The 15,723-nt window shown below is 40.2% G+C and overlaps 1 protein-coding gene across 1 annotated transcript; it reads left to right on the top strand.

Moving 5' to 3' along the window:
- Nucleotides 1-12,313: 12,313 nt before the first annotated feature.
- LOC107101810 (WAP, Kazal, immunoglobulin, Kunitz and NTR domain-containing protein 2-like) lies at nucleotides 12,314-15,395 on the top strand. Its single transcript, XM_015400869.1, has 2 exons — nucleotides 12,314-12,499; nucleotides 13,848-15,395. The coding sequence occupies exons 1-2, from the start codon at nucleotides 12,314-12,316 to the stop codon at nucleotides 15,393-15,395; spliced, it is 1,734 nt and encodes a 577-aa protein (XP_015256355.1).
- Nucleotides 15,396-15,723: the final 328 nt, after the last annotated feature.

Below are 15,723 nucleotides of genomic sequence, written 5' to 3'. Positions count from 1 at the left end.
GACGCAGACAGAACTGCCAAGTTTGGCAGGAAGTTCTGCGCATGCTTAAAAGATTTAATCTGATCCAACGCTTGGTACATGTATACACACGTCATGATCGGATCATTTCATTTAGTGTCCATGTAAACGGAGATTTTGAATTTCCGATCAACCAAGGTTTGGATCGGATCGGGGAAATTTTGCGCATGTAAACGTAGCTAGTGAGACAGCTGGTCAGAACGCTCTTTATGGCGCTTCTGTAGAAGTTAAGGATGGGTTGGGGCAGGTGGGCTCTCCTCATCCTCTGCAGCAAGTTCATGTGCTTCTGGGGCCTTTTGACCAGTGAGGAGGTGTTTACAGTCCAGGTGAGGGTGTCTGTGAAGTGCACCCACAGGAATTTGGTGTTGTTGACCACCTCTACAGCTGAGCTGTTGAGCAGTACAGCGTGGTTGGGCCGTTCTTCCTGAAGTCGATGATGATCTCTGGCCCAACAGCTGCTCCACCTCCTCCCTGTGGTCCTGGTAATTGTCGTCTCTGATAAAGCCCACCACCGTGGTGTCGTCTGCAAACATCACAATGTGATTGGTGGTGAATCTAGGGACGCAGTCATGTGTCATCAGGGGGCTCAGGATGCAGCCCTGAGGGGAGCATGTGCTTAGGATGATGACATCAGAGGTGTTCTGTCTGACCCGGACTCACTGAGGTCTGTTGGTAAAGAAGTCTAGCAGCCAATTGCAGAGGTGTGTGTTGAAGCCCAGATGTTCTAGTTTGCCTATCAGATGCTGTGGGATGAGGGTGTTGAAAGCTGAGCTGAAGTCCAGGAACAGCATCCACATGCGGGTGTTCTTCTCCACCAGGTGTGCTAGGCTCAGGTGAAGAGCAGTGGGGATGGCGTCCTCAGTACAGCAGTTCCATTGGTAGGCAAACTGGGACAGGTTGAATGTTGGAGGAAGACTTGAGATGATGTGTTCTTTAACCTAATCATCCTTTCGAAGAACTTCATTATGATAGGAGTCAGTGCGACAGGCCGGTAGTCGGTAAAAGAGGTGGCAGACATAAAGCATGCTGGCACTATGGATTGGTCCAGAGAGGTGTTAAAAATGTGCCATGCTGGAGAGACTGTCTCTAGACTGGCCTAGGAGCACCCCGGGGTCGCCCCAGCAACGCTGGAAGAGATGTCTGGGCAGAGGGGAGTCTGACAATCTCTGTCCCCGGTCCTGGATTAGCGGCAGACGACAATACAAGCATTAATCATGGCTTAACAATTCAAGAAATACTTGCCATTTAAATATAGCTCAATCTAATGTAATAACGACCATAAACAATGGTGAGTGTAACTGTGTTCAAGTAATTTTCTGTTGGTTCCACCATGACTAGAGCAGATTTAGTGTTTTAGGAGCTCCTCACGTCTCCTGATAAAAAAAATTATGTAACTCACAATTTGCTACTATAATTGACAAGCTTGTACCCGAGTTGAGATCAATTGTCGGTGATGTAACAGGAGGTACTTCTCTCTGAAGTCACACCCCTTCTGAGGAGTTTTTTAAAGAACTGGCATTTCTGAGCCTTTGTGTATTTCTCACCACAAAACCGAATAAAACTTTGACTGCATTTAACATCTCTGCATCAGGGTTTATTCACCTTCATCTCCTGCTACTCTAAATGACACTTTAAATGCATTTAGCCTTTAAACGTTTTATTTCCTCAGACTCTTGAGCAGACTTTTAAACCCCTTTTCCCTTTTTATTTGCTTTATTAACTTGTGCTTAGTTTCAGTAGTGTTTAGTGCTTGCATAGTTATTAGATATGATACTGTGTGATGACTAGTTAATAAAGGTACCATTGTATTTTAACTCGTGGTCTTTTGTGTTAATTTTACACTGTGAAAGATTTATCACTCAGGCTCGATTCACTCTTCTTTCAGTAACACATTTATTCCACTAGACACATTTATTTGGTTGGTGATTAATAACTTTGCTGATAGCCATAGTCAAAATAACTAAATTGGTAAAAGCAACAGTATTTAAAACACCCAGTCTAGGAGTCCAACCCTTATGTAAAGTTCTAAGTAAACAGAAAGTAAGCAAAGTACAGTTATAGTAATTCAACTAATAATTTGTTTTACCCTCAGTTTGGAATGACTTAACTATAACATCCAGTTCTAATTATTTAATGTATTCATAATCTTCTGGTAAACTTACACAAAACACGCTACCTCTGGTAAAAAGAAATATAGTGTTGCCAAAAGGTAAAACAAATTGAGAAACTAGTGGAAATAAAAAAAAAAAAAGAACATAAAATGCATAGTAAGGTATTTCTTAGACTTAGATTTAGTCATTTTGTATACACAAGTGCCCTGCGATGGACTGGCGACCTGTCCAGGGTGTACCCCGCCTCTCGCCCATTGACCAGCATTCCTTGCTACCCCCACTTGGGATAAGTGTGTTAGATACGTAATGGATGGATGGTATACACAAGTGTAAACAAAAATAAATTTTGCTTAGTACAGCTCTCTAGCCAATTTAATTTTTTAAAGTGCAGCCTTGATAAGGTAAACAGCAGTTGTTGTTGAGCTGCTACTACTGCCTCCTGAAGCACTCGCTTCTGCTGGTTTAGAGGAGGAAGAGGACGATGATGATGATGCTGTGAGGGTGGTAGCCCTTTGGGTTGAAGAGGCTGACGTGGTTGAAGCAGCAGTGGTGCCATCAGCAGGTTTAGCAGCGACAGACTATGCTGGAGAAGGTGTGGAAGCTGGAGGGGGCCGGGAGGAGCCGGCTGGGGATGATTCAGCATTTGGCAGGTAAGCATCTAGAGTGCTCTCCTCATTTTCACCTGCAGAGGGCTGTGCTTCCCCTCTAGATGCTGGAGATTGCCTAGGAATGGTCTCAGTTTCCATTCAAGCAGAGCTCTTTGTTTCTATCGGCTTTTATTCTTTTAAGTGGCATGGTTTGTGAAATTGTTGAGACAAGCTGCTCTTGGCAGATGCCTTAGAGCGCCGTCAAGCGCTGCTGTGCTCTATTCAGCTGCTGTGTTGAAATTTTGACTTGATATATTTTTAATTTCTTCAAGCTAAAACTAAATATCCTGGTTTTAGGCACTAAATTAGGGTCACCACTTACTGTCCATAACACAGTCACGGTGACCAACATTGTACATAGGCTGACACAGGTAATCATGCCTGCAATATATGAGCAGTTGTTTGCGATTAGAGAAGAAAACACAACAATTATAATCCCCCTTACAGATTTGAGACTTGCAGCTTTGCCAGTTCAAGTCCCAGATAAACAAAGCCTTGGTTGTTGCGGGCACACACACACACAGGAGTCTGCAACATAGACATGCACATATTAAGAAAAAATCAGCATGTGCATCGAGAACAAACAAACCCCACCACATACGCTCTGACGCAGCGTGAGTCCACAGTTATTGCACCAAAAGGCACACTAATAGCTCCTCTGTCCTCAGCTGAACTGTGGGGGAAACCATTCAAATCGGTTTACACAGGAAAGGAATGAGCAGCCCAAATTATAATAACAGCTTCATTCATTAAACGCGCCAACACACACGCCTGCTGAGGGGAATGTCTCCTGCCCTTCAAAGTAAATTTTTTTTTTCTTCCAAGTTGTAGTGTCCTCATCTCACCTCTGCCGGCTCACGTCTCAACTCCTCATTCATTTTTGTTTTTGAGTCTTGATCTGAAGCTAATATCACAAACAAGCACAAATTGGATTTGTCTTATATTTTTCTCAGTATTTCAGATTTAAAAATGTAACTTACTTTAACTTTAGGACCAAGGTAAGTTCTGCTCTGACAGACATGTTCAGGGTGTTGTGATTTTTAACCAAAACTAAGAATTTGTAGCACATCAGCCCAATTCTGAAGTGCTTCCACTTGCTGCCTGTTTCTCAGAGAATATGCTTCTGGCATTCTATAAATGATTGATCTCACCGAGCAAACATTGGTATTGAAAAGAGAACATGATTTACATTCAAACAGCGGATACATTTGGTTGAAAAGCCATCATTTTTAGATCATTTTTGAAAACCCAGTTTTCAACGTCTTCTCAATGTATTTTTTTTGGACTAAAGTCAGACAAAATAAGGTGACCAAACAAAGCCCAATTTTTGAAAAGTATTTCTGGACTAAATAATGACTATGACGGAGCAACCAGATTTAGCTTAACAACCAACATCTAAATGTCTTATGAGCTATAAATCTTAGCTATGAAACTCCAAGTTATTTGTTTAGTCACTTTTACTGTACTATGTACAAAGAATTTAAATTGTAAGTAAAACTGTCCTTTAATTTTTATCATATTATTTATGTTTTTCAACAATTTAGTTTATTTATATAGCGCCAATTTACAACACGTGTCTTCTCAAAGTACTTTTCAATTCAACCAGATCATGCAGTCAAATTGATTCAAAGTTTTCTATCTAAGGAAAACAAGCTGATTGCATTAACTCAGATACAATCCCTCACACTAAGCATGCTTGTAGCGACAGTGGAGAGGAAAAACTCCCTTTTAACAGGAAGAATAGAAATAGAATGAAGCAGAATTATGAAATTGGGGTCCCTATGTCCTCCAGCAGTCTACGCCTATAGCAGCATTACTATAGAGATAGCTCAGGATAATCTGAGCCACTCTAACTATAAGCTTTATCAAAAAAGATAGTTCTAAGCCTACTCTTAAAAATAGACAGGGTGTCTGCCTCACGGACTAAAACTGGTATTTGGTTCCACCGGAGAGGAGCCTGATAACTAAAAGATCTGATTCTACCATTCTATTTTTTACAAATTCTAGGAACCACAAGTAAATGTGCAGATTGAGAGCGAAGTGCTCTGTTAGGAACATAAGGAACAATCAGATCTCTGATATAAGATGGAGCTTGGCCATTTAAGGCTTTATATGTGAGAAGGAGGATTTTAAATTGTATTCTAGATTTATCAGGAAGCCAATGAAGAGAAGCTAGGATAGGAGAGATATGATCTCTCTTCTTAATTTTCATCAGAACTCTGGCTGCAGCATTTTTGATCAGCTGAAGACTTTTAACTACAGTTTGTGGACTTCTTGATAGTAAAGAATTACAATAGTCCAGCCTTGAAGTAGCAAATGCATGGACTAGTTTCTCAGCATCACCCCTGGACAGGCTATTTCTAATTCCACAGATGAAAGAAGAAAATACTAGAAACCTCTTTGATATGGGATTTAAAGGAAAGGTCCTGATAAAAAACTATACCAGGATTTTTTACTTTATTCTCTGAGATCAATTTAATCCCATCCAAATGAAGTGAGAGACTAATCAGCTTCTTTTTAAAAGACTCTCTTCCAAAGACTATAACTTCTGTTATATCTGAAAGCACAAAGTTAAGAGTCATCAACATTTTTATATCTTCAAGACATGAATGTAATCTGTGTTATGGGTTAGTTTCATCTGGATTTATAGACAAATATAGCTGATTATAATCAGCATAACATTGGAAATTATACAATACGATCATTGCAATAAATATTTATTTTTAGGTATTTAATTAGTCGTGTTACCTACCGACATTGCAATTTGCTTTCTTTTTTCCTCATGTGTACCACTTTAGATAATCTTTCTACTGAAATATGCTATATAAACTTGCCTTGCCTTATGTCTATTTAATGTGGTGCAGAAGGTCAGCAGGTCAGAGTTCCAGACCTTCTGACCCATAATACATGTTTTAATTAGTTCATTTCACACATGATCTAGCAATACCAGATTAAAACAACAAATATATAATATAATGCCTAATCAAGAAGATAAAAAGATATTACACAATTCATAGCACAACAGATCAATGTCATGTTTAAAACGGTATATACATATTCAGTCCTACAGTGATTGTCTCGTCATGTCAGTGGATCAATTCATTGTTGGTATTTATCTAAAATCTCATCCCTGGACAAATTTTGAAAAAAAACAAAACTAAAAGTGCATTGAGCCGGGGTGTGTTCAGTATAGAGTAAATTGATATGATTGATTTGATATGGCTAAATAATAAGATAATAGGTACCTAAAGGTAAAAATTAATACATAAAAATGTCATCAATAAATGCGTTCAATGCTTGCAGTTCTTACTCCTTACTAGATGGGGAAGGGGTATGTTTCTTTGATGGTTTTATGGTGCATTCCATTTGTACTCACAGGGTGAAATATCAGGTTCAATTGTGTTTTTTGTCATTATGGTTGTAACATTGGCAACAGTGGCTTAGGAGGCAGGGTCCATCCCATAACCAGTGGGTTTGAGTCTCGTTACATTGGTCTCTATTGTTGTGTCCTAGGGCAACACACTTCACCCGTCATGGGACCTAGTGCAGGTTGCAGCTTTGCAGCTTCCTTAGGATTCTCTAGCATTCAATGCAGGTCCAGCAGATTCTGCAACAGTTGCTTCCCCGCCGCCATCAGACAGCTGAACTGTTAAAAAAAAAAAAGCTCTGATAAAACCAAAACAAAAATATACTGCATATTTGCACTATATGTGTTAATGCTCCGAACTTCCATATCAATGCATTTTTTGCACCATGTTTTTTTTTTATCCCACACTGTTTACATTGTGGGATAAACAGAATTTCATTTTGTATAAACTCTGTGTATACAAAATTACAATAAAAGTTGTCTAAGTCCAAGAAACTGGGGCTACTGTATTGTAAACTGCTTTGGGGCCTTTGGACTTGATAAAGCACTATACAAGTACATTAAACATTTACCATTTGCAAATAAGAATAGAAATTTGGAAAACTGGAATGCCTTTACTTCTAAGTTCCAAAATGGAGCGAATGCACCATTATATGCGAATGCAACGGTGTGACTTAGATATGTACTGTACCAAGCTATGTAGAGGTACTATTCTAATGAATAGGAACATTTAACTGCAGTTACCACCCTCTAGAATACAGAGGCAAGCACTAAGTTGGTATGAGGTCAAATATTACAGATTTAAACACTTTTACATGGAAATAATTTGCACAGTAAGTTAAACATACTATCATTAAGGCTAAAATTATCTGCAAAAACTTATTTCATGGTTCAGTTTCACTTTAAGACTAGATATGTTCTTTATTAAAGGCCGGAAAGAGGACTCTGTGGTGGAAGATATGTCCAACGGCTGGCCCCTCCTTCGCAAACATTATCTACACTGGAAACGCCTTAGATGGTAACTTTGAATTTCACCTAGAGAGGCAGAAAAGTGCCAGGATACACCTAGTCAGAAGGAAATCTTCATAAGAAGAAGAAGCCTCTGTCGGCTTTCATAGATCTTGATGGATATTCCCAGAAAATTTAGCTGTCTTCTGTGTTGGAGAATGAGCTATTAATGATTGTCTGGCTCTTGGTTCTACATTTTTACCATGGTGGGCTCCACTGGAGTTGCTGTTACCTGCCAATCATATAAATGTTGATTGAAGGATGTTAACTCCAGGTTCACACTGACTGCGATCTGTGCCTGAAGAAATGAAATCGTATATCAATGTCAGGAAAATTCTAGGTGTGTTCGAATCCAGCTGCTGCATCATCGGCGGGATGTGGTCTACTTCGACTGGGTCCTGTTGCTCTCACAGTTGCTCTGATGCCTAGCAACTGTGACAGTTGACGCATAAAGCAGGCAAAAAAATGAATGCCAAGTTTATCACTACTGTTCTATGAGCTAATTTCTTTGTAGAGGACCTTCAGAAGCAGTACCTAAGTCTACGAAGGGAACGTGGGACCTGTGGTGGAAAAGGCTGCATTTGTTGGTCGGATATTAAGGAGTCCATAACCAGAGAAGAGGATAGGATCCAGCCGGTCGGCTGCCGGCAGGTATCACCCTGAGTTTCCCAGATGTTGCAGCCCAGGAAAACAGCCAGGTCAGGCAAACAGATCAGAACGGGAAGAGGCAGGCTCACAGGTCCAGGAGTCCAAAGCTAGGTCAGGCAAACAGATCAGAACAGTAACAGACAGGCTCACAGGTCCAGGAGTCCAAAGCTAGGTCAGACAAACAGATCAGAACAGGAACAGGCAGGCTCAGTGGTTGAGAGGCAGAACAGGTCAGGATCTGGCAATCAGAAACACCAAGGGACTTTAAAAACACTCACAACTAGCTAGAGAGAACAAGAATAATCTGGCTCTAATGATTTGACCTTAAATTGAGGCAGCAGCAAGTGGATCAGAAGTGCAGTGATAAGAAACTGGGCAGAGTTAGACAGGTGAATGAAATGAATAATTAAACCAGTCACCTGTGACAATCTTACCTGATAGCTGATGTAATTATTCTCCTCACTCACCTACCGAACCCTCCCTGCTCACTAATTATCATTCATCTTATCCACCTGTTCCTTCTGCTTTATATACAGTTCAGCTCAGCTATTGGGGCCAGATCATTGTATGTTTGAGTTAATGTTTTTGAGTTCGACTTATGCCTTGGTTCTAGGTTTTTGTTCTTGTTAGGCCAGTGGTAAGAGGGTTGTTAGTTTCTTTCTTGTTGTCCCCTGATCATGCCCTGGCTCTTGCCCGCTGCGCGTGCCCAGTTCGTGTTTTGGCTTGCATGGTGGAGGGGGCTAGTTTAAAGTCCGTAGTCCTTGCTTCATGTTTCGGCTCAGTGGAGGCCACCAGTTTAAAGTTCCACAGTTTCTCCTGCTCTCATGTCTTGTCTCTGCCTTTCAACTGCTGTGCCTGCCTCTTTCGGTCTGGTCAGGTCTGCCTAAGCTCGCTGCTGGACTCATGGAACCCTAAAATATATATCTTTACCAACTTTATACTGCACAATATTATGGAAGCAAATATTATTTACATATTAATTTTCAATTTGTATTTTAGACATAAATAAAATAGAATACATTTCAATAAATCCATAACTTATTATTTATATCTTATTTGCAATTTTTCACATGTAAATCATTTTTGTCCGTGCAATAAACTATTAAACTTTGTTGTCATCTGACCAAGATGTCTGTTACTATATTTAATGTGCTTGTCAGACAAACTTTCAACAAAACTTCTTAGGGCTTCATTTAGGAAGTCCGCTCTTTCATAAAGGCCAGATTTCTAGAGTGCAAGCCTAGCTGTATAAAAAGTTGTGTCAAGATTTTTGCACCAAAGCTGTAGATTTCTGCAGCCCTAGTGGAATTACGATGACTTCATGGTTGGATTTTTCATTAACGCTCTGCTTGTTGGGCCTAAACAATAGTACAGTGTACATGCTCAGATTAAATCATTGACAGATAAGATGTGCATTTGGTTGTTGTGAGTTTTGTATTGAGTGTCAGAGTAAAGCGGGATTAAAAACAATAATGTTAAATCAAATTCGATTGAAAAATACTTTATTAATCCCTAAGGGAAAGGAAATGTAAAGAGTTTCTAGATGTTAAAACCTGTAGACAGAAAGACTCTTCTATAGCGGCCTGTTTTTTGACAATAGAGATATGGATGAAAACCAAATGCCAATAGTTCAAAATCTGGGCTGCTTTAAGTTTTGCAGCCTGGGTGTTCTGCTAACTGTCATGATCCTGGCACTGGTGGCTGGCTTGATTGCTCATTCCACTCACCTGTTTAACTCTGCCCGGTTTCTCATTACTGCTTATCTTATCCACCTGTTTCCCGTTCCTATATATGTTGCGTGTTTTCCAGCTATCAGTGCCAGATTATTGAAGCTGTTTGGTGAGAATAACTCTAGCCTTCTTTTGGTTGTTCTGATTATCTGATTGTGACCTGTTTCCGTCCTGTGGATCCTGAGTTTAGCTTTGCCCCTGTCTGCTCTTTAATCTGCTCTGTTCTGGACTGATTCCTGGATTCTACTGGCTCACCAAACTGGGACAGTTCTTCTTACCTTGGCTTTGATTCCCCTTCTGTACCTCATCAGTTGATTTTATGTATACACATGTTGATTTTATGTATACACTTTCGTATTTTTATGTGCCGGCCGTGCTTTTATTTTATTTTATTTACTTTTATTCATTTTTATTTATTTTAGTTATTTTATCTTTTTTTTTGCAGCACTTTGGAAACCTTTGGTTTATTGAAATCGTGCTATATAAATAAAGTGGATTGGATTGGATCGGCTCTCTGATCTTCTGGTCTGTGAACTTGGTTCTGCTACTTCTGCGTCTTACGAAATTCCCTTCAGGACTCTGTTGCCCCTTACCGTCGGCTGGCATCAGCTCCACTCTTCACCCAGCACTCTGGGGGCGGTGCCCGCTTCAAGCAGAGGACAATCTCTCCATTGAATTCAAGAATTTCCTCATGCAAGCTCTGTTTAAAAGCGGCTGTTTGCATCACTCATAAAAGCTTACTTTCCAAAAGAAGATTTGCGATTTTTCCACTATGTCAGACACTATGTCACCGGTAAGTGACAATGGGGACGAGCACTTAGGACGGCCTTACGTAAACATATCAACTGAATGATTGACAATTAGGAGGACTACTCATTTTGATGATCTGCTTCTGGATGTAAAATACCAACTTGCTATGATTGCTGTGGTTACACATCATAATAATTATGACCGAAAATAAGAGGATACATGTGAAAATCATTACACCAGAGGCAAAAAAACATTGGAAAAAATAGTCTGATCCACAAACGAAGGATTGACAGTTATCTTAAAAAAGAATAATTCAGTTGTCAATTTAATTCAGTTTATTTCTAAAGCACCAATTCACAACATGTCATCTCAAGGCACTTTACAGTTCACCAAATCCTCCAGTCAAATTGATTCAAAGTTTTCTATCTAAGGAAAACCAGCTGATTGCATCGACTCATTGACTCGAAGGCAATCCCTCACACTATGCTTGTAGTGACAGCGGAGAGGAAAACCTTCCTTTAACAGGAAGAAACCTCCAGCAGAACCAGACTCAGTGTGGCGGCCATCTGCCGAGGCCGACTGGGGTTCAAGGAGACAGAAGCAGAGATACAGAAAGAAGCAGAGATACAAAAAGCAACTGCAAACCAGCTCCACAGGCAGCCCAGTCCAGGAAACACACAGCTAAGCAGACAAGCTCCAAGCCAGCTCCCATGTCAAAGGATGAAGAGAGCACATCCAGCCAGTCACATTCAGAGAAACAGGACTACACTGAAAGACAGGCCCAATCTCGAACATCTATAAACAAAGGTGTTGATGGCAGCCATCAACTTTCTCTCCAGGATGGAGTCACAACCAAACAAAGAATAGAATAATCAGGCTATCAGGATACAATGCATTTAAATTTTCATGGGTAAAACTAATTGGAAATCATGTTTATATATATATATATATATATATATAATTTACAGTCATGCACCAAATTAAGATGGTCTGTTAAATGTTCAAATCACTACTCTGGACTTAAGTGTGAGTTGATATTTAACTCCATAAACATCAATCTTATAAGTTGATATGATAAAAATGTTTTGGCTAAAACAGAGTCCTGATTATCTCTGCTAGGAAACCTTTAGAGGAATTTAAGGGATTATGGTAATAAGAACTTCCTTCCTTTAATGTAGTTCATTAACAATGATAAATTATGAATTGGAATTGTGAAAAGGAAAAAGGTTAACAAGAAAACAGCTACAATTCCCATAAAGATGTTTCTATTGATTACTAAGATAATTATAATTACTTTTTAAACCTACAAATTTGGAGCCAAATGTTTCTGAACTAATACAATTTTTTTTTTCATAGTTAGCACAATTTTACATTGTTTATCATTATTTCAGATATTCTGGACTAATTTAGTTTAATCCTGAACAACATGGTTTAATCAAAATGACTAAATCTAAATCTGGGAATTATATGTTCGCAGTTAACGGTATTTACTTTAATCCTCACAACAAAGGGAGCTTACCACAGAACAAACACGCACATGTCACTTCTGTTTGAAAACAGACTTTCTAATTTTTTAATTACCATATTAACACAGTGGATAAACAGAACATATGGTTCAAATCCAATTAGTCGTTAAATGAACAGCCTCAAAGCAACACGTTTCCTTTCTATTTGGTGCGTCTTGGCGCGCAGCGCGCTCTGGAGACCTCAAAGGGTTAAACGGGGTTACCGACAATCCCTTTAACAGGCAGGTCCCCCCCTCCAGCCCACCCAAAAGTGGAGCTCCTACTTATTAAAACAGCTTTCCCCAACATCGGAAGAGTAACTCCTAATTGTCCTGTTGCGAGTTACTTGGCGAGTGTTGCTGGTGGTGATTAGGGAGAGCAACCAGAAAGTCATCACTGCAATTTTATTCATCAGCTCAAGCAAACAAGGTTCGCTTAATATACTTTTTTCCGCCAAAATTGCCATTGAAAAAGTGGAAATTTGGAGCTGGACCACAGACTCGCATCTCCGTCTCTTCAGCACTCAGGGATGCGGAGGATGCTGTTTCCACGGTGGATCTGCTTCCTGGCGTGCGCGTGTGCGCGGATGGATCTCAGCGACGCGGTTCTCCCCCAGGTCACCCATCCGCATGCAGGCATCTGCCCTAATGAGATGAACCCCAACCTGTGGGTGGATGCCATGAGCACCTGCACACGGGAATGTGAATCTGATCAGGTAGTTTACATTTTATGTGATATAGCTGTTAAAGTGTGAATGTTCAGACAAAATTAAGGCAATTAAGGGTGTAAACTGTCTCCCTAAAGTATTCCCACTCCTTAGATTATTTCCGCTTAGTCTCCTTATGCCACAGACTTTACATGTAGTATATATATATATATATATATATATATATATATATATATATATATATATATATATATATATATATATATATATATATGAAGAGTACAAAACAAAGAAGTACCTAATTGAAAAAAAATGATATATGGTTTTCTGATTTCTTTTGAATTTTTAAAAAGAAAACAAATATCTTCTCTTTGTATTTTAACCCATAAGTCACTGCTTAGTGGAATCAAATGTCCTGGCAAATTCTTTGGAAAAGAGCTCAAACTCTGTCATTATCTTGATGTCTTCCCATTTCAATTATATTTAATAAACAGATGAATCTGCTTTGAACTGATCCATTCCCAACTAGAAGCTAAACCTTCACCCCAAGTCTAAAGTTTAGCTGCAGAAATCCTTCTTAAGAGAGACCAGCATGATGCTGCCACTACCATGTGTTAGTCTGTTGGTTTTCTGTAACAGTGTTTGGTATGATAAGGCTGAATCTTCAAATTTGATTTCCACTTACCTGACAACATCTGTGGTTTGTCCCCAGCATGAGAAGTTGGACTTCTTATGGATTTCTTTCAACTTTGCCTTTTCTTTTCTTGCCACCCTTTTGTAAAGGAAAAAATAGTGGTATGCACACCTGTCAGACTAAAGGTTTGTTTTTTTGTAGGTTGCGAGGTCCTACTCTGTCCATCCTTAGAAATGTTATTAATCTTAAATATTTTTGGTTTCCCCAAAAATATTTAAAGCTTTGTAGATAGTTATGCAACTTTGCTATTTAAACTAATGTTAAAATGATTTCTTACTAGTCAGATGTGCTCCCTGTACTCCTTGCTTTTTCCCTAATGTTCTCTAACAAAACCTCTGTTTCCCTCTTAAAATTGGCTTAGATTAAAATACACACGTGGACTTAGTTTAATAAAGCAGGTGAGATGTAAAGCTCATTATTTACATCAATGTTTATTTATGTGTATAAAGAGCTGAAATGGATGCCTCAAATTTGTATTTCTCAATAAATTAAATTTTTTCTGTGTTCATGTCCAAGTCTTTAAAATTAAATAATAGAAAATGTATTAGTTTGTAATATGACAATTTGGGATTTTGCTGCAAGATTCTGTATTTGGCAGATTGTCGATTTTAAAACATTTTTGAGTGTAAAACAACTCGTAAAATTCATCACATGGTCTGTGCCGCCTTAAAAAGTGTTTTTTTTCTTCTTCAATTCTTGCAGGAGTGTGAGTCCTTTGAAAAGTGTTGCCAAAACGTCTGTGGGAACCACAGTTGTGTAGCCGCCAGAAGTAAAGATGAAAAGAAGGACCCTTTTGGAATGCCCAAGAAAGCCTCCTGTGCCACTTTTATGTGCACCCAGCAGGGCTCAGATTGTGTCATCTGGGACGGCCACCCCATGTGCAAATGCCGGGACCGGTGTGAGAAAGAACCAAACTTCACCTGCGCCTCTGATGGCATGACTTACTACAATAAATGTTACATGGATGCAGAGGCATGCTCTAAGGGAATCACCCTCTCGGTTGTCACATGTCTCTTCCATCTCGCCTGGCCCAACACAAGCCCCTCATTTCCCCAGGTAACCACACCTCGACCTACAACTGCTCCCTTTCAGGCTACCATTCAGCCTCCAGCGCACCCAGAGAAGCCTGTTCTGGTAAGCAGTCCTGTTCACCAGACTGTAAATGTTGGTGAAACAGTCAGCTTTGTGTGTAATGTCACTGGCCAACCTCAGCCGCAGATCACGTGGGAGAAGAGGCTGCCCCTGGGAGTAGTGAGGGTGGTTATGAGACCCAATAATGTGCAAGGGAACATGGTGGTCACAAATATCGGCCAGCTGGTCATCTATAACACCCGGGTGCAGGATTCAGGTGTCTATACCTGCATGGCTCACAACCCCTCTGGTTCGATCCAGGCCCACCACCAACTCACTGTGCTGTCAACAGAGGCGTTAAGTACTCCGGTACCGAAGAACCAAACCCGCTGCCTTCCGGAAGAATGTCAGAAACCCTTTGATAGCCCAGAGGAATGTGGAACTGAGCTGGAGAAAGTCAGCTGGTATTATGAGCCTAAATCAAACAGTTGTTTTTCCTTCACACACTGCCTCAGCAACAGAGACCAGCCACCTGGAAGGATTTTTGACACGTACCAGGACTGCACTGAGTGCTGCGGTCCAGAGCTATCCAGCCCCTGTGGACTGCCTGTCCTGCAGGGCAACTGTAAGGCATATGAGCCTCGGTGGGCATACAGCAGCACCATGCACGAATGTCATTCCTTCGTCTATGGAGGCTGCGAAGGAAATGACAACAACTTTGAGTCAAAAGATGCGTGCGAGGAGATGTGCCCCTTCCCGAGAAACAGGCAATGCAAAACTTGCAGGCCGAAAGGCAAGATGGTGATGAGCTTCTGTAAGAGTGACTTTGTCATCTTGGGTCACATGACAGACATCACACAAGAAAAAGACTCAGGCCATGCCCTGGTGACTGTGGAGGAGATCTTTAAAGATGAGCAGATGGGTTTACACTTCTTTGGCAAAGAACCCCTTGAAGTCACCTTCCTCAACATGGACTGGAGCTGCCCATGCCCAAACATAACAAGTGCAGCTGCTGAAAGTCAGCTTATCATTATGGGCAATGTCATCGAAGGCATGGCCGTCCTTCATCCTGAGAGTTACGTAGGCATTTCCACTCCTCGTCGTGTACGGAAAATGAAAGAGGTCATTTCTAACAACCCCTGCGACTTTCTCAAAGCGATTACCAACAGCCCTCAGTAGTATTCTGCTTCTCATTGCACAAACCTTAGACTTGACAAAAATGATCCTTGGTCTTTGTTCCTTTAAAAGTCTGCATTTTCAAAGGGAATTGATGAGAAACTTAATCTTGGACTTTATACATCTAATTTTTCTATATCTTGCTAAATGACAGAGGATGCATATATCCTTCACTATTCATGTCTGGATGTGTGGCGAAACAGTCCCTTATAGATGTATTTTATTTTTGCAAATATTTTTCTTGTGAGCCAGACTTTCGTTCAGTTTGACAATGTTTCGTCATCTATTCAGGAGTCAATTCTATCAGCTAGCATTGGAGCTGTTTAAATGA

The sequence above is a fragment of the Cyprinodon variegatus genome, unplaced genomic scaffold (assembly GCF_000732505.1).
Source record: "Cyprinodon variegatus isolate N-32 unplaced genomic scaffold, C_variegatus-1.0 Scaffold1157, whole genome shotgun sequence".
Taxonomy (NCBI): Eukaryota; Metazoa; Chordata; class Actinopteri; order Cyprinodontiformes; family Cyprinodontidae; genus Cyprinodon; species Cyprinodon variegatus.
This window is presented reverse-complemented; position numbering and strand designations above follow the sequence as displayed.

Bases quoted from the DNA above. Each gene is read 5' to 3' on its own strand.
- LOC107101810 (XM_015400869.1), top strand. From the start codon at position 12,314: ATGCGGAGGATGCTGTTTCCACGGTGGATCTGCTTCCTGGCGTGCGCG. The intron at 12,500-13,847 runs GTAGTTTACATT...CAATTCTTGCAG, and splicing joins GGGAATGTGAATCTGATCAG to GAGTGTGAGTCCTTTGAAAA.